The sequence below is a fragment of the Pan paniscus genome, chromosome 18, assembly GCF_029289425.2.
Source record: "Pan paniscus chromosome 18, NHGRI_mPanPan1-v2.0_pri, whole genome shotgun sequence".
Taxonomy (NCBI): Eukaryota; Metazoa; Chordata; class Mammalia; order Primates; family Hominidae; genus Pan; species Pan paniscus.
The window spans coordinates 76,326,444-76,345,467 of record NC_073267.2 but is presented as its reverse complement, the minus strand read 5'-3'; the positions used below and the strand labels follow the sequence as shown (position 1 = coordinate 76,345,467).

Sequence of the window (19,024 nt, the reverse complement as noted above, 5' to 3'; positions counted from 1 at the left end):
GAAGTAACCCTCTCCCCCCAACTCCCACCCCTGCCCTGGCTGGGCGGCTCTCTCTCTTTTTCCCCCCAGCAACCTGTGCGGACTCTGGGACACTAGATGCCCGTGCCGCACATGGCGTCCCTTCCCTAGGCTTGCCCCAGACCTGCAAATGCCACCACCAGGGACCTGAGCTCTGGGTCCTGAATCCTTTGGAGTTGGAAAGTCCCCTTTAAACTGCAAACTACACTGACCATCAAGTGTCAAAAACTGGAGCTTCCACTGTTTGCCAGAGGCTGTTGCAGGTGCTGGGCCAAGCTTTGGGTCCTTCCTATGGTATAACCCTCTCTGTTACCCTTCAAGGTTGGGTGCTTCCATTAGCCCTATCTGACAGAGGAGGGGAGTGAGGCCCAGAGAAGTGAAGTGACTTGCCCAAGGTCATCTAGCCAGGAGGTAAGGGGTTCATTCGCTGGGGTTCTTACTCCAGACACTGGGGGTTTTGTGGGATTTGTTTGTTTGTTTGTTTGTTGTTTGTTTGCTTGTTTGTTTTTAGACAGAGTCTTGCTCTGTCACCCAGGCTCGTGCTATATCAGCTCACTGCAACCTCCACCTCCTTGATTCAAGTGATTCTTCTGCTTCAGCCTTCCAAGTTACAGGTGTATGCCACCACATCCAGCTAATTTTTGTGTTTTTTGTAGAGATGGGGGTTTCACCATGTTGCCTAGGCTAGTCTCGAACTTCTGGCCTCAAGTAATCCACCCGCCTTGGCCTCCCAAAGTGTTGGGATTAGAGGAGTGAGCCACCACTCCTGGCCTGACACTGGGGTCTTTACCATTTCTCCTTGGTGCTGGGTACAAGGGTGTGCTGTGAGTGTGGGGGTCCAGGAACCCTGGGGTAGATGCAGGGACAGGAATGGCAATGTGAACCCTTGGCCCAGGTGGAACCAGATCCCCCAAGGGAGAGTGAGAAGGAGTGGCATCAACCAATGGGCCTGAAGACAGGCAGACACCAGGTGGCTTCCCCATGGAGCTAAGTCAGGCTCTGACTTCCACCCTCCCTGTTATTTTGTCTGCTGCTTCCTCCTTTCTTCAGGGACTCTGCTTTGTCCCTCCGTAGCCTGCTGTTTGTCCCTCCTCTCCTGACCTCCCCATAACCTTCAGTACACCCCCTGGGAGCTCAGACCCTCCACCCTGCCCTCAACCCCAGTGCCTGCCTTGGCCCAGTATTTTCCCACCCACAAACCCTGGTCGTTGTTGTGCCCTCCACCTGGTGCGTCCTCTGTCTTCCACCCACTGGCTCCAGCCGGCCCAATCTGATTCATCTTAGCATGTGGCCTTGTGCCAGGGATAGGGCTTGTCTCTGGCTAGTCCTCAGCAGGCAGTTTTGGAAAGACAAACAGAGGGGTGGATGGAAGGACAGATAAATGATCCCACCCGGGGTCCTGTACTCAGCAGGAGTCGAACAGCCACTAGTACAATGTCTGCTGTCCAGATCTTGAATAGAGACACTCTTTCAGGCCCTGCTCTTGGCTGACCTTGTGCAGGAATCTGCCATCTTGTCTGCCTGGCTCCCCTTCATCTCTGTGTCTGTCTCAGTTTCCCTCTCCCAGGCCCTGAACCCCAGATCCTCAGATAGAGCTATGGAGATTAATTGATAACTGGTTGGGTGGGCCAATGTCAGTGACTGCCCAGGCCTGCAAAGATGGCCCTCTCTGATCCAGGAGCAGGAAGGGATCCTTAATATAAATATGACCCTAGGGTGGGGCAGGGGACTTATGACAGAGATAAGTAGCCCCCAAGACCATATGTGACAGAGAATCCAACACTGTCAAGGCCCCAGGTCTCCAAGCCGGAAATGGCATCTATAGATCAAGAAGACAAAGGCATGCTTCTGGGTGAGGCCTGGACCTTCTGTCTCCCAGAGAAGCCAGCCACCCTTTACCTGGGAGAGCTGCCAACATCCTTTACCTGGGAGAGAGCTCTGGGGATAGCCCAAACTCCATTGACCCATTTCCTCTTCAGAGGGACTCAGGTCTTTTTCATATTTATTTGTAGTTCTTAAAAGATACAACTGGGCCGGGCACAGTAGCTCATGCCTGTAATCCCAGCACTTTGGGAGGCCGAGGCGGGCGGATTACCTGAGCTCAGAAGTTGAAGACCATCCTGGGCAACATGGTGACATCCCGTCTCCACTAAAATACAAAAAATTAACCAGGCATGGTGGCAGGTGCCTGTAGTCCCAGCTACTCGGGAGGCTGAGGCATGAGAATTGCTTGAGTCCAGGAGGCGGAGGTTGCAGCGAGCCAAGATTGCACCACTGCACTCCAGCTTGGGCTACAGAGTGAGATTCTGTGTCAAAAAAAAAAAAAAAGATACAATTGGAATTCTTCATACAGTTTTGCATCCAACTTCATCTACATAGTAACCCTGGGGGGATTTTTACCCCATTTTACAGATGAGAAAAGCAAGGCTCAAGAGAGGATGAGTGATGGGCTCGAAGATGCACAGTGAGTGACTGAACAAAGATGAAAACCCAGGGCTGCTGGGTCCCTCGTTCAATATTGTCCAAAATCACTGGAAAGGGAGGAAGCGGATTTTAAATTTGACTCTCATTTGTGTGTGTATGCAAGTCCTCTCTAAAAGGACTTAGGAGAAGCTAGGGAGAGTGTTTACCTACAGGGAGGAGACTGGACACCGGAAGGTTGTGGAAGGTTGTGGAAGGGTGTGGTATGGCGTGGGAAGGACACTCTTTACTGGTACTCCTTTGTATCTCTTGAATGAATTAAGGCATGTATTACCTCTTTAACAACCAAATAAAAGTTGATCCAGTTCTTTCCTTCCTGCGGCCTATCTTCAGCATTTTCTCTGGGTACTGGGAACTCAGGAAAGTGAGAGGAGACAATGGAGACTGCCCTTCTAAGGTGAAGCGCCAGCTGCCCCAGCAACCCACTCAGGTCAACTTGGGGGAGCCTGTGCCTCCATTCAGGTGCCTCCAGTCTCAATTACATGCTGTTTTTAAAGCCAAGTTGATTTCTCTGCTTGAGAGTTTTCTCTTTGGTCTCACTGGTGTCAGTGGCTCCTGGTTTTTGCTATTTATATGGGAGGGGAAAATGGGGGGTGTGAGGGCTGTGATGGAGGCCTGGGGGAGGAAGGCATGAGCAGCCTGTACAGCCAAGCCTCATTCATCAAACGACCTTGGCCTCCAACTTTCACTTCCTTTTTTCTTTTTTTTAAAGATTATATAGAGACAGGGGTCTCACTATGTTGCCCAGGCTGGTCTCAAACTCCTGGCCTTAAGGGATCCTCCCACCTCAGTCTCCCAAAGTGCTAGGATTACAGGTGTGAGCCACTATGCCCGGCCTTGTTGGGTACATTTAAAATCCCAAATATTTCTTCTCTAATTATAGTAGTGACATCTATTGTAGAAAATTTGGAAGTCAGAAAAGCATACAGCAGAAAATTAAAATCACTGGTCATGTCACTACTCAAGGATCACCACTGTTAACATTTTAGTGACCATCCTGCCAAGGTTTTCTTTTTTAATTATATTTTTATTTTTTCCATAAGTTATTGGGGTACAGGTGGTATTTGGTTACATGAGTGAGTTCTTTTTTTTTTTTTTTTGAGACGGAGTCTTGCTCTATTGCCAGGCTGGAGTGCAGTGGTGGGATCTCGGCTCACTGCAACCTCCGATACCCTGGTTCAAGCGATTCTCCTGCCTCAGCCTCCCGAGTAGCTGGTATTACAGGCATGTGCCACCATGCCCAGCTAATTTTTGTATTTTTAGTAGAGACGGGTTTTCACCATGTTGGCCAGGATAGTCTCGATCTCCTGACCTCGTGATCCGCCCGCCTCAGCCTCCCAAAGTGCTGGGATTACAGGCGTGAGACACCGTGCTGGGCCATGAGTGAGTTCTTTACTGGTGATTTGTGAGATTTTGGTGCACCCATCATCAGAGCAGTATACACTGCACCATATTTGCAGTCTTTTGTCCCTCACCCTCCTTCCATTCTTTCCCCCAGGTCCCTACAGTCCATTGTATCACTCCTATGCCTTTGCATCCTCATAACTTAGCTCTCACATATCAGTGAGAACATACGATGTTTGGTTTTCCATTCCTGAGTTACTTCACTTAGAATATTAGTCTCCAATCTCATCTAGGTCACTGCAGATGCTGTTAATTCATTTCTTTTTATGGCTGAGTAGTATTCCATCGTATATACATATACCACAGTTTCTTTATCAACTCGTTGATTGATGGGCATTTGGGTTGGTTCCACGATTTTGCAATTGTGAATTGTGCTGCCATAAACATGTGTGTGGAAATATCTTTTTCATATAATGACTTATTTTCCTTTGGGTGGATACCCAGTAGTGGGATTGCTGGATCAAATGGTATTTCTACTTTTAGTTCTTTAAGGAATCTCCACACTGTTTTCCATAGTGGCTGTACTAGTTTACATTGCTACCAGCAGTGTAGAAGTGTTCCCTGATCACCAGATCCATGCCAACATCTACTGTTTTTTGATTTTTTAATTATGGCCATTCTTGCAGGAGTAAGGTGGTATCACACTGTGGTTTTGATTTGTATTTCCCTGATCATTAATGATGTTAAGCATTTTTTCATATGTTTGTTGGCCATTTGTATATCTTCTTTAGAGAATTGTCTAGTCATGTCCTTAGCCCACTTTTTGATGGGATTGTTTGTTTTTTTCTTACTGATTTGTTTGAGTTCCTTGTAGATTCTGGATATTAGTCCTTCGTCAAATGTATAGATTGTGAAGATTTTCTCCCACTCTGTTGGTTGTCTGTTTACTTTGCTGACTGTTCCTTTTGCTGTACAAAAGCTCTCTAGTTTAATTAAGTCCCAACTATTTATCTTTGTTTCTATTGCATTCACTTTTGGGTTCTTGGTCATGAAATCCTTGCCTAAGCCAACATCTAGAAGGGTTTTTCCAACGTTATCTTCTAGAATTTTTATAGTTTCAGGTCTTAGATTTAAGTCCTTAATCCATCTCGAGTTGATTTTTGTAAAAGCTGAGAGATGAGGATCCAGTTTTAATCTCCTATGTGTGGCTAACCAATTATCCCAGCACCATGAGTTGAAAAGGGTGTCCTTTTCCCACTTTATGTTTCTGTTTGCTTTGTCAAAGATCATTTGGTTGTAAGTATGTGGTTTTACTTCTGGGCTCTCTATTCTATTCCATTGGTCTATGTGCCTATTTTTATACCAGTACCACGCTGTTTTGGTGAGTATGGCCTTACAGTAGAGTTTGAAATCAGGTAGTGTGATGCCTCCAGATTTGTTCTTTTTGCTTAGTCTTGTTTTGGCTATGTGGGCTCTTTTTTGGTTCCATATGAATTTTAGAATTGTTTTTTCCAATTCTGTGAAGAATGATGGTGATATTTTGATGGGGATTGCATTGAACTTGTAGATTGCTTTTGGCAGTATAGTCATTTTCTCAATATCGATTCTACCCATCCATGAACATGGGATGTGTTTCCATTTGTTTGTGTCATCTATGATTTCTTTCAGCAGTGTTTTGTAGTCTTCCTTGTAGAGGTCTTTCGACTCCTTGGTTAGGTATATTCCTAAGTTTTTTGTTTTGTTTTGTTTTGTTTTTTGCAGCTGTTGTAAAAGGGGTTGTGTTCCTGATTTGATTCTCTGCTTGGTCGCTGTTGGTGTATAGGAGAGCTACTGATTTATGTACATTAATCTTGTATCTGGAAACTTTGCTGAATTCTTTTATCAGTTCTAGGAGCTTTCTGGAGGAGTATTTAGGGTTTTCAAGGTAAACAATCATATTTTCAGCAAACAGTGACAGTTTGACTTCCTCTTTACCAATTTGAATGCCTTTTATTTCTTTCTCTTGTCTGATTGCTCTGGCTAGGACTTCCAGTACTATGTTGAAGAGGAGTGGTGAGAGTGGACATCCTTGTCTTGTTCCAGTTCTCAGAGCGAATGCTTTCAACTTTTCCCCATTCAGTATTATGTTGACTGTGGGTTTTTCATAGATGGCTTTTATTACATTGAGGTATGTCCCTTGTATGCTGATTTTGCTGAGAGTTTGAATCATAAAGGGATGCTGGATTTTGTCATGCTTTTTCTGCATCTATTGAGATGATCATATGATTTTTTTTTAATTCTTTTTTTTTTTTTTTTTTTTTTTTTGAGTTGGAGTTTTGCTCTGTCACCAGGGCTGGAGTGCAGTGGTGTGATCTCAAATCACTGCAACCTCCACCTCCTTTCAAGCGATCCTCCCACCTCAGCCTCCCGAGTAGCTGGAATTACAGGTGCACACCACCATACCTGGCTAATTTTTTGTATTTTTAATAGGGACAGGGTTTCACCATGTTAGCCAGGCTTGTCTCGATCTCCTAACCTCAGGTGATCCACCCGCCTGGGCCTCCCAAAGTGCTGGGATTACAGGCATGAGCCACTGTGTCCGACCTGATTTTTGTTTTTAATTCTGTTTATGTGGTGCATCACATTTATTGACTTGCGTATTTTAAACCATCCCTGCAACCCTGGTATGAAACCCACTTGACCATGGTGGATTATCTTTTTGATATGTTGTTGGATTCAGTTATCTAGTATTTTGTTAAGGATTTTAGCATCTATGTTCATCAAGGTTATCGGTCTGTAGTTTTCTATTTTGGTTATGTCCTTTCCTGGTTTTGGTATTAGGGTGATGCTCTGTCAAGCTTTTCTGATACAGGTTGAGTATCACTTACCTAAAATTCTTGGGACCAGAAATGTTTTGGATTTCAGATTTTTTCCGGACTTTGGAATATTTGCATATACATAATATCTTGGGGATGGGACCCAAGTCTAAACACAAAATTCATTTACGTTTCATACTTACCTTAGGGACATAGCTTGAAGGTAATTTGACACACTACGTTAAATAATTTTGTGCATGAAACAAAGTTTGTGTACATTGAACCATCAGAAAGCAAAAGTGTCACTATCTCAGGCCCCCCATAGCATCATGTAGGTGCTCAAAAAGTTTCAGATTTTGGAGCATTTTGGATTTCGGATTTTTGGATTGGAGATGCTCAACCTGTATGTATTAGTAGTATGTAAACAGTCAAGGCCAGGTGTGGTGGTGTGCCTATAATCCCAGCTACTCAGGAGGCTGAGGTGAGAGGATCCCTTAAGTCCAGGAGTTTGAGACTGTAGTATGCTATAATCACACCTGTGAATAGCCACTGCTCTCCAGCCTGGGTAACATAGAGCGACCCCATCATAAAAAAAAAGGAAAACAATTGAGCAATCAGGATCATAGGATGGCTTTTTGACCAGTTTTTTCCCACCCAGTGCCCTATGGTAAATGTTTCCTTGCTTTATCGGCCTTGGAGAACTTGCCACATAATATTCATTCACACACTGCTGTGATTTTGTTATTTCTAGTTTTCAGTGTGGCAAATATCACTGCAGTGAACATCCTTACTTGCACATCTTTAGTATTTTTTTTTGAGACCCAGTATGATTTTTTTTTAAGAGATGGGGTCGGCCGGGCGTGGTGGCTCACGCCTGTAATCCCAGCACTTTGGGAGGCCGTGGCGGGTGGATCCCAAGGTCAGGAGATCGAGACCATCTGGCTAACACAGTGAAGCCCTGTCTCTACTAAAAATACAAAAAAAATTAGCCAGGCGTGGTGGCGGGTGCCTGTAGTCCCAGCTACTCAGGAGGCTGAGGCAGGAGAATGGCGTGAACCGGGAGGCGGAGGTCGCAGTGAGCCAAGATCGTGCAACTGCACTCCAACCTGGGCAACAGAGCGAAACTCCGTCTCAAAAAAAAAAAAAAAAAAACACGCAGTGGGGTCTCACTGTGTTGCTCAGGCTGGTCTGTCTCAAATTCCTGGCCTCGAGCAATACTTCCACCTCAGTCTCCCAAAGGACTGGGATTACAGGCATGAACCAATGTACCTGGCCTCCTTACTTATACATCTTTATATGTGTCTGATGATTTCCTTGGAATAAATTGATAGAGGTAGAATTACCAAATCAAATGATATATACATTGCTAGGAACATATTTTAAAATGTACAAAGTATGATGGCAATAGTTTCAGAAATTTATTCTTTAATTCAATAAACATTTATTGAAGACTTATTAGATGTCAACTGCTGGGCCAGGCACAGGTGATACAACTGTGAACATTATAGACTTATAGCTGCTTCAAGGAGCTTATGGGGTTGGGGAGAGAGGCAAGAGATCAGCCAATGAGGACCAGGGTGAGAAGGGATAGGATGTGCAAGGACAGGCAGAGAGGGCTAGTGGCCTGGGAGGATATCCTGGGTTATGACTTCTTCCTGGCTGGTCTCCCACAGACTATAATCTCTGTAAGCACAGAGCTAGCCCCAAACTTCCTGACAGCCCAAAGGTCCAGTCTGCCCTCGTTGAGACCAACTGGACTGGATAAAATAACAGATCTGCACTGGGGTCTGGTCAGATCTGTTGGGGGTATTTATTTCTTTTTGTTTGAGACAAGGTCTCACTCTGTCACCCAGACTAGAGTACAGTGGTGCAGTCATAGCTCGCTGCAGCCTCCAACTCCTGGGCTCAAGTGCTCCTCCCACCAAGTAGCTGGGACTACAGGTATGCCACTATGCCTGGCTAATTTTGTTTGTTTGTTTGTTTGAGATGGAGTTTCGCTCTTTCACCCATGCTGGAGTGCAGTGGCGCAATCTCGGCTCACTGCAACCTCTACCTTCCGGTTTCAAGCATTTCTCCTGCCTCAGCCTCCTGAGTAGCTGGGATTATAGGCGCCTGCCACCACGCCAGGCAGATTTTTATATTTTTAATAGAGACAAGGTTTCACCATATTGGCCAGGCTGGTCTTGAACTCCTGACCTCATGATCTGCTCACCTCGGCCTCCCAAAGTGCTTGGATTATAGGTGTGAGCCACAGCACCCGGCCACATTCTTTAGTTTTTGTAGAGACGGGGTCTTGTTATGTTGCCCAGGCTGGTCTCTAACTCCTGGCCTCAAGTGATCCTCCTGCCTTGGCCTCCCAAAATACTGCAGGTGTGGGACTACAGGTGTGATTACAGGTGTGAGCCACCGCACCAGACTGGGGTATTTGTTTCTAACCCCTGCACCACCTCTTAATCTTTGTTACTTCACTCTTCTCCCCAAACATCTGCCCTCTGTCTGTAAAACGGGGTTAGCAGCAATATCTGTTGCATTGAGTGGTTGTGAGCTCACGAGGTGATGCATGTCAGGGGCCTGCCTGGCATCATAGTAAGTGCTCAGAAAGCCAGGGTAGGATCAAGCATGTATCAGAATCACCTGGATGATTTGTTAAAACAGTTTCCTGGGCCTCACTCTGCAGTTTCTGATTCAGCAAGTATGGATAAGGTCCAAGAATTTGTGTTTCTTTTTTTTTTTCAGAGACAAGGTCTCACCATGTCACCCAGCCTGGTTTCGAGCTCCTGGGCTCAAGCAATCCTCCTGCCTTAGCCTCCTAAGTGTTGGGATTACTGGAGTGAACCGCCTTACCTGGCTTTCTTTTTTTTTTTTTAATACTTAATTTTTTTTTAAGAGAGGAATGTCTCACTCTGTTGCCCAGGTTGGAGTGCAGTGGCGAGATCATAGCTCACTGCAACCACAAACTCCTGGGCTCAAGTGATCCTCCCACCTTAGCCTTCCATGTAGCTAGGACTACAGGCATACACCACCATGCCTGGCTAATTTTTAAATTTTTTTTTTTCTTTTTGTAGAGACAGGGTCTTGCTATGTTGCTCAGGCTAGTCTCAATCTCCTGGCCTCAAGGAATCCTCCTGCCTTGGCCTCCCAAAGTGCTGGAATTACAGTCATGAACCACTGTACCCAGCCAAGAATTTGCCTTTCTTTTTTTTTTTTTTTTTTTTTGAGACGGAGTCTCACTCTGTCGCCCAGGCTGGAGTGCAGTGGCGGGATCTCGGCTCACTGCAAGCTCCACTTTCTTGGTTCACGCCGTTCTCCTGCCTCAGCCTCCCAAGTAGCTGGGACTACAGGCGACCACCACTGCGCCCAGCTAATTTTTTGTATTTTTGGTAGAGACGGGGTTTCACCGTGGTCTCGATCTCCTGACCTCGTGATCCACCCGCCTCTGCCTCCCAAAGTGCTGGGATTACAGGCGTGAGCCACCGCGCCTGGCCGAATTTGCCTTTCTAACAAGTTTCCAAAGTGATGTTGATGCCGCTGGTCCAGGACCACACTTTGAAAACCAATAGCTTAAATGAATTACACCATGGCTTCCTGGTCTGATATATCTGGTTTCCACCCTCCACAACAGGGAGAACTCACCAGTGGGCCCTGAAATCTTTCATGTCAGGGCCATCAAAAGAACTGTGTCTGATCAGCCTCCTCTGCTCCAGCATAGGCACCTTTACATGGTTTTACGGGTTGAATTATTATTATTATTTTCACTTTCATCTCTACAGAAAATAATCTAAAAATTAGCCAGGTGTGGTGGTGGGTGCCTGTAGTCTCAGCTGCTCAGGAGGCTGAAGTGGGAGGATTGCTTGAACCTAGGAGGTTGTGGCTATAGTGAGCCATGATTATACCACTGCACTCCAGCCCAGGTGAAAGAATGAGATCCTGTCCCCCACCGCTGCCAAAAAATAGTAACCAGACTCCAAAAGCATAGGCAACAAAAGCAAAAATAGACAAATGGGTTTATACCAAATTAAAAAGCTTCTGCACAGCAAAGGAAATGACAGAATAAAGAGACAACCCACAGACTGAGAAAAAATATTTACAAAATATACATTAGATCAGGGACTAATATCCAAAATGTACAAACTCAGACCGCTCAATAACAATAAAACAAATAACCCTATTAAAAATGGGCAGGGCCAGGTGTAGTGGCTCATGCCTGTAGTCCCAGTACTTTGAGGGGCTGAGGCAGGAGGACTGCTTCAACTCAGGAGTTTGAGACAAGTCTGGGCAATATAGTGTGACCCCACCTCTAAAAAAATAATGATAATATTAATACAAAGCTTCTGGGCTGAATTATGTCCTCCTCAGAAGTTACTGAAGTCCTAACCTGCCAGTACCCGTGAAGGTGATCTTATTTGGAAACAGGGTCTCTGCAAGTGTAATCCAGTTAAGATGAAGTCATCAGTGTGAGCCCTGATCCAACGTGACTTGTGTCCTTAAGAGAGGAAACACAGAGACATGAGGGGAGAATGCCATGTGACGATGGAGGCAGAGACTGAAGTGCTGTGGCTGCTAGCCAAAGATTGCCAGCAAACCCCCAGAAGCCAAGAAGAAGCGGACGGATTCTCCCCTACAGGTTTCAGAAGGAGCATAGTCCCACCCGTGCTTTGATTGTAGACTTCCAGCCTCCAGAACTGTGAGACAATAAATTTCTCTTGTTTTAAGTCACCCAGTTTGTGGTTCTTTGTTACGACATTCCTAGGAAACTGATACCCTGAGGTATCATTTTACAGACAACACCAACACAAACCTTTTCAAAATCATTTACTTCTTCACGGGCAATATGACTAGCCTTCTACCAAATTTGAGGGTGTTTCCTTTCATGAAGTCCATAGGTATGAGAAACTAAGCAGTGAACTCTCATCTGCTGCCTTTTGACCTTCCTACTTTCCTGGAGTGTATTTTATTATCCCTTATATTTTACCTGTCCACTTGGAGAAGGAAATGTGACAGCACAAACACATGATGAGCTGGGAAAGCCTCACACCTCTGTTTCCCATCAGTGTGTTCCATGGGAGCTGGGTAAGGGCAAGGGAAGGTATGGGAAGGTGTACTCTCACCCTAGTCCAGGAGACCATGCCCAGGGCAAAGTGCAATTCATCATCACTGCATCATTACCATCAAACTGTGCCATCTCTCTGATCCCCATCCTAGGGGATTGGGGGTGGGGATCTGTGTTCATGTTCACCTTATTTCAGGCAGTTATTAACCTGAAGGTGCCTGTAGGGTCTGCGAGATAGCAGGGAAGGAGTCTTCATCTCCCTCACAGATGGTCACCTTGTCTTCAGCACCACCACCCCCCTCCCAATTGTTCTCATGGGGTAACCTCCTTCCTTGGCCTCCCATCCCCACAGGACAGCCATTCTCTTCCTGAAAGGAGGGTCTTTTCAGGAAGTGGAGGACTTTAAATTCCTCCTTGGATCTATGTTCACAGTCCTCAGAACCCAGCCTGTCCCAACTGTCTCTCAAACCTTCTCAACCACTCCCTATCCTTCACCTGACCAAACTTACTCTAGCACCTACAGCTTGCTATGCCTTCTTTGCTTCCTAGAGATGGCACCTGCTGTTCCTTATGCTTAAAACACCCTTCCAGCTGGGCACAGTGGATCATGCCTATAATCTCAGCACATTGGGAGGCCAAGGCGGGCAGATCGCTTGAGCCCAGGAGTTTGAGACAAGCCTGGGCCATGACGAAACCCCATCTCTACAAAAAAAGTACAAAAATTAGCCGGTGTGGTGGTGCATGCCTGTAGTCCCAGCTACCTGGGAGGCTGAGGTGAGAGGATTGCTGCCTGGGAGGTTGAAGCTGCAGTGAATTGAGATCACACCACCGAACTCCAGTCTGAGCAATAGAGAGAGACCCTGTCTCAAACAAAACAAAACAAAACAAAACACTCCTCCATCTCCAAACCACATGAAACATTCTTGGAGAGGGGGACTGGGGAGGTTCTTCTGTGCACCCCTGAGCACCCTGCTTCCCTCTATCTAGAGGAAGGCCACATTGTCTGGTAAGTGCTTGTTTGCTGTCCCTCTTCCTTCATGAGACTAAACTCTCCAAGAACAGAGCCCTGGACTTGTCTGCATCTGCAGCAGGGAGCCCCTAGCTTTGTGATTCAAAATAGGCTTGTGGGCTTTTCATGAGAGGAAGAAATGGGTGAAAAATAATGATCATCAAAATGAAAGTTATTATTCATGCAAGATTTGGGGGGAGTCTGGCCTCCTGTATTCAAAATCTCATTTAAGGTCAAAAGACACTTGGGACCCATTTATCCCCACTGCACAGGTGAGCACACTGAGGATTTGAGAGGTAAAGAGTAGATCTCACAGCCAGTTAAGTGGTCGAAACACAAGTATGCCTGATTCCAATGCCCCAGTCGCCCCCAATCACTGCATGGACAGAGGGCAAATTGGCAGGCTAGCGGGTCTGCCTTTCTGGCCGATGGGGACCAAGAGCCCCAGACCCGCTCGGGTACCGGGGCCGCTTACGCCCCGGCGTACCGGCGACGCGTGCGCAGTGCAGTGCGGCGCCCCCTGCAGGCGGCGCGCAGGAGACGGTAGCGGCGGAGGGGCGCTCAGTGCGCCTGCGCGCTTGTGGAGCTGGTGGCGGCGCTCCGCAGGGGCTCGGCTGTTTTGCGCGCGGCAGGCGCAGCCATGGCGCAGCTGGGGAAGCTGCTCAAGGAGCAGAAGTACGACCGGCAGCTGAGGTGAGCCGAGGCTCACCGAGCCGAGGGCGGGCCGGCGGGCTTCCCAGCATTCGGGCCGGGCCTAAGGGCGCGGGCGGCGCGGTCGGGCCTCCCTCAGGCCTTCTTCCAGGCTGGGCCGGGCCGTGCGGGGCGCGGGAAGCCGGCGCTCGGGGCTCCCGCCCTGGGCCAAAGGTGCTCCGCGAGGGCTGGGACCCCGTCCCCCGCCACGCGGTGTGCAGTTCGGGGGACGGGGTCCCCAGCGCCAGCCGAGTCGCTAAGGCGGCTGCCGGCCCCGTTGCGCCCAGGCTCCTCGTTTTCCGAATGGGGAGGCCCGGAGCGCACCGCATCCCGGCCGCGAGGGCGGCACAGAGGGTTAGGTTTTGTTCTCAGCCAGCGCTGTCCAATGGAAATAAAATGCTAGTCTCATGTGAGCCGCAAATGTAATTATAAATTTTCTAATAACCACACTAAAGGTAAAATGAAACAGATGAAATTGATTTTTAAATACAATTTAACCCAATATGTCCAAAACATTACTATTTCAACACAATATAAAAAGTTCTTGAGATATTTTACTTAAATTTTTATTTTTATTTTTGTTTTTGTAGAAACGAGGTTTTTGCCACCTTTCCCCAAGCTGGTCATGAGTATTTTCCTTTTTAAAACTGTCTTGGAGGACCGGCACGGTGGCTCACGCCTGTAATCCCAGCACTTTGGGAGGCCGAGGCGGGCGGATCACCTGAGGTTAGGAGTTCGAGACCAGCCTGGGCAACATGGTGAAACCCTGTTTCTATTTAAAAATTCAGAAATTAGCTGGGCGTGGTGGTGCGCGCCTGTAATCCCAGTTACTCTGGAGGCTGAGACCGGAGAATCGGTTGAATCCAGGAGGTGTAGGTTTCAGGGAGCCGAGATCGTGCCACTGCACTCCAGCCTGGGTGACAGAGCGAGACTCCGTCAAAAAAGCCCCCCCAAAACTATCGTATAAATATTGTATTTTACACTTACCAGCACATCTCAGTTAACACTAGCCTCATTGCTTGTGCTCAGTAGTACATGTGGCTAGCAGCTACCTTAATGGACAGTGCAGGCCTAAGCCATCAGGAGGGTCCTTGGGTACTTCCCCACCCTTGCCTTTTCTCCTTGCACTACCCATTCCTTATTTATTGAGCGTCTTCTGTGTCTTGAGGCTGTGGAGATAACAAAGCTGCTCAGCTTTCCTCCTTCCTGGAGCCTCTGAGACAACAGAAGTTATATGTCCCCAAGGACTGGAGCTTCTGTTTGCGCCACCAGCCTAGTGCTGTATTAGAGGCTTTAGGCACTTAGTTCTGAGAGTACCCTTGAAAGCAACCATTTCCTGTGCTTTACAGTTGGAGAAACAGAGTCTTGGAGAAGTTAGGTAATTTGCCCAGAGTTCCCCATATCTTTGAGCCAGGATGTAAACTAAGGCTCTTCTGGCTTTTTCGGAGGTACTCAGTTACATCCTGCTTCCAAGCTTTTCGGAGAAGAAACAAGGTAACAGTCCTTATAACCAACTTAGGTTTTCTTGTAAATTCTTGGAGTTCTTGTGTTTCTAATGCAGGTATAACTGTACATGACAGAGCTGAGAAGATAGTTGAGGTTACTAAGCAACTCTAACAAAAGAGGGTTTTTGCTGAGGGCATTCCATTTAAGTCCCAAACTTTACTTTCATAGTGAGAACTGGTTTTGAAGTGTCAAAGGGAAGCAGTTAGAAGCAAAATGCAGCAGTCAATAAGCCCCTCCTTACTTCACCTTAGTTGGGCCGACAAGATAGTAGAGAGGACTGATTCATTTGGCCTATTCTTGAAACATGTTACTTAGAGACACACCAGGATTCTTTTTTTTTTTTTCAGGGACAAGGTCTCACTTTGTGACCCAGGCTAGAGTGCAGTGGCTAGAGTGCAGTGGCAAGAACACTGCTCACTGCAGCCTCAACTTCCTGGGCTCTAACGATCCTCCTGCCTCAGCCTCTTGAGTAGCTGGGACTACAGGCATGTGCCACCATGCTTAGCTAACTGTTTTAGAGATGGGGGTTTGCCCAGGCTGGTCTCGAACCTCTGCACTCAAGTGATCCTCCTGCCTCAGCCTCCCAAAGTGCTAGGATTACAGGCATGAGCCACAGTGCCTGGCCTCAGTATTCTTTTTGTTTTATTTTTGAGATGGGTCTCAGTATGTTACCCAGGCTGGAGTGCAGTGGCTGTTCGCAGGTATGATTATTGGCACACCACAGCCTTGATCTCCTGGGCTGGAGTGATCCTCCTGCCTCGGTCTCCCAAGCAGCTGGGACTACAGGCACACACTATCTCACCCTGCTTGAGATGCACCAGTATTCTTTTTTTTTTTTTTTTTTTTTGAGACGGAGTCTCACTGTGTTACGCAGGCTGGAGTGCAGTGGCGCGGTCTTGGCTCACTGCAATCTCCGCCTCCTGCATTCACGCGATTCTCATGCCTCAGCCTCCTGAGTAGCTGGGATTATAGGTGCGCGCCACTGCGCCTGGTTAATTTTTGTATTTTTAGTAGAGACAGGGTTTCACTATGTTGGCCAGCCTGGTCTCAAACTCCTGACCTCAGGTGATCTGCCTGCCTCCGCCTCCCAAAGTGCTGGGATTACAGGCGTGAGCCACTGCGCCCAGCCAAGATGCACCAATATTCTTAAATTTACTCTCCAACTGTCTAAGCATCCATCAACCATATATGTCAGGTGTCTTCTACGTGCCATACTTTGATGGAGAAAACAGGTGTTTACGGTCCATCTGGTTCTTCTAGGCGATTCCTCCATACATTTGACAGCTGTCTGGGCCCTTATGGAGCATACAGTGGAGTGGAAAGATGGATGCTCAGCAAACAAAAACAAATGAAACCAGGTACAGTGGCTTGTGCCTGTAGTCCCAGCAACTCTAGAGGCTGAGGCGAGAGAAATGCTTGAACCCAGGAGTTCAAGACCAGTCTGGATAACATAGTAAGACCCTGTATCAAAAACAAAAACAAAAAACAAGGCGGTTGCTTGACATGCTCTGGAGGACATACTGACTACATAATAAGGGGTAATCTGCTTTAGATGAGGTAACAGGGAAGGCACATTAATCACTCTATTAGAATGTTCATTGGGTAATATACTTTAAAGCACTCCTGTAGAAGTTGATGTGAGGCTTTTCAGATGATAATTCAGTTTTCTTGGTAAAGCTTTTGCAGAAGTCACAGTAATAAGCCCTATGTCGAGATCTTAAATGCATCTAACTTAAATGCATCTAATATAATTTTTTTTTTTTTTTGAGACAGAGTCTCGCTCTGTCGCCCAGGCTGGAGTGCAGTGGCGCAATCTCGGCTCACTTCAAGCTCCGCCTCCTGGGTTCATGCCATTCTTCTGCCTCAGCCTCCGAGTAGGTGGGACTACAGGCGCCTGCCACCACGCCCAGCTAATTTTTTGTATTTTTTAGTAGAGACAGGATTTCACCATGTTAGTCACGATGGTCTCGATCTCCTGACCTCGTGATCCGCCCGCCTTGGCCTCCCAAAGTGTTGGGATTACAGGTGTGAGCCACTGCACCCGGCGCATCTAACATAATTTAAGAATAAATGAAATAGGGCTGGGCACGGTGGCTCACACCTGTAATCCCAGCATTTTGGGAGGCCAAGTGAGCCGAGATCATGCCACTACACTCCAGCCTGGGTGACAGAGCAAGACTCTGTCTCAAAACAAAACAAAGAATAAATGAAATAGAAAACAGATGAGGTTTTAAATCCAAAGACCCTTTTTAAATGTTTGTTTGTTTGTTTTGAGACAGAGTGTCGCTCTTGTGCCCAGGCTGATAAGGGGCTGGAAGACCAAGTTTCTGTTTCTAATTTGACCCTCTCCCTCTTTTCCCCTAACCATTCAAGGCATCAACCTGAGTTCTAGATTACTGTATAATCACTATACTAATATCTGTTCCCATCTTACCTGTATTCTGTGGTTATCACATCAGTCTATGCAAGGAAAGTTTAAAGTTTAAAGATCAGCATTCAAATAAGAAAGCTGTATTTTCATGAAAGTTTTAAAAACGTCAAATTTGTGTCTGTTTTGTAGGTTGTGGGGTGATCATGGGCAAGAGGCTTTAGAATCTGCTCATGTTTGCCTAATAAATGCAACAGCCACAGGAACTGAAATTCTTAAAAACTTGGTACTACCAGGTAACGTAGGTTTGTGGTTGTGTTCTAAATATACTTCTTTAAGATTATGACCTAGAACTATGTATTCCTGACTGACTCTGTTTTGGCTCTCAGGTATTGGTTCGTTTACAATTATTGATGGAAATCAGGTCAGCGGAGAAGATGCTGGAAACAAGTATGTTCTATTCTCTTCAAATATATTCACGTTAAGGAAGGCAAGGCCTGAGTCTTAGCTTCACCTCCTCAGTCAGGGTGACTCGACTCTCAGTGGAAATCATCCTTATGTTTGGGATTATGGTGAGGAAGTGAGATAATATAGGTAAAATGCTAGTACAGCATCTGGCAAATAGGGCATTAATAAATGTTACCCATCATTACTGTCTTTATTGTTATTAATATAAAGGAGTAGTCGTTATTCCTTTATTCATGGAATATGGGCACTTCCTAAGCTCTTGCATTGATCCGTAGGTGTTAGCATATAATTAACAATAATGCCTGTTGTTTGTGATGTCTTTTAGGCTTAGTCTAGAGGTATCTCTCTCTACACTGTCAACAAAAATGCTGTTTTAAAGATGGCCTGTATATTATTCTTTAAAGTTTATATTTAGACTTTCAGAACATGCCCAAATTTGGATTTAAAGCTCACCTTTTCAGGGACTTGAAGTCTGGTATCTCTCATTATGTTTGTCAGTAACAACAACAGTGAGTAAATATAAGGGAAACCAGCAATTAGTTCATATTTAGTTTTGATGCCTTTTCTTTGGATCGTAGTGCCAGTTTCTGCTAGGCACAGCACAGCTTTTTTATTGATATATACCAAGAAGTCTTGTTATCTTTGCTTACTTGGTTGGTTAGAGTAGAATGTGATAAAAATAAGGTTTCTTCTTATGGAGCCAGTGAGCTTATACCGAAAAGTGGCATCCTGACTCTGATCAGCAGCCTCATATCTGGGCCTTGAGACATGTCAAGGGTATGTGTGGGAGGAAGCCTGAATAAATCTGTTACAGTTACGTGCAAAAACAAATGGTTCAATACACCGAGAGTGGTCTGTGGAACACCGGTTCTAGGGAACGATAAGAGCCGTTAAATGGGCCAGTGGGTTCCATGGTGAAATTAGTTTGGGAAATGGATCAAATGAAGTAAAAATTTCTTTACCATAAGATTTTAGTATCACATGTATTATGTGTATTATGAATTTCCAAGAGGGAAATACAGTATATGGTGTTTCCCAAACTTTTTTTGTTTTTTTTTTTTTGAGACAGAGTCTTTCTCTGTCGCCCAGGCTGGAGTGCCGTGGCGTCGGCTCACTGCAAGCTCCGCCTCCCAGGTTCACACCATTCTCCTACCTCAGCCTTCCGAGTAGCTGGGACTACAGGCGCCCGCCACCACGCCCGGCTAATTTTTTGTATTTTTAATAGAGATGGGGTTTCACTGTATTAGCCAGGATGGTCTCGATCTCCTGACTTCGTGATCCGCCCACCTCGGCCT

At 46.3% G+C, this 19,024-nt stretch overlaps 1 protein-coding gene and 1 long non-coding RNA gene across 7 annotated transcripts in view; both read left to right on the top strand.

Annotated features, from left to right (window-relative positions):
- LOC117976258 (uncharacterized) overlaps positions 1–2,815 on the top strand; it is a 32,094-nt gene extending 29,279 nt beyond the window's left edge. For all 4 annotated transcript variants that reach the window (XR_010110375.1, XR_008621466.2, XR_004666880.3 and 1 more), the window contains 2 exons: positions 340–429; positions 2,431–2,815. This is a non-coding gene — a long non-coding RNA (uncharacterized LOC117976258). The remainder of the gene's footprint in view (positions 1–339; positions 430–2,430) is intronic.
- A 10,404-nt stretch (positions 2,816–13,219) lies between these two features.
- Positions 13,220–19,024, top strand: part of NAE1 (NEDD8 activating enzyme E1 subunit 1) — a 28,161-nt gene continuing 22,356 nt past the window's right edge. Inside the window, exons 1-4 of one of the 3 annotated variants that reach the window (XM_034940348.3) lie at positions 13,255–13,390; positions 16,154–16,251; positions 17,454–17,557; positions 17,651–17,711. In XM_034940348.3, the coding sequence (XP_034796239.1) occupies positions 16,217–16,251; positions 17,454–17,557; positions 17,651–17,711 (200 nt within the window). In that variant the 5' untranslated portion in view covers positions 13,255–13,390; positions 16,154–16,216. Of the gene's footprint in view, positions 13,391–16,153; positions 16,252–17,453; positions 17,558–17,650; positions 17,712–19,024 lie in introns of all 3 variants that reach the window. The other 2 variants (XM_034940347.3, XM_063597623.1) reach the window with 2 other exon arrangements.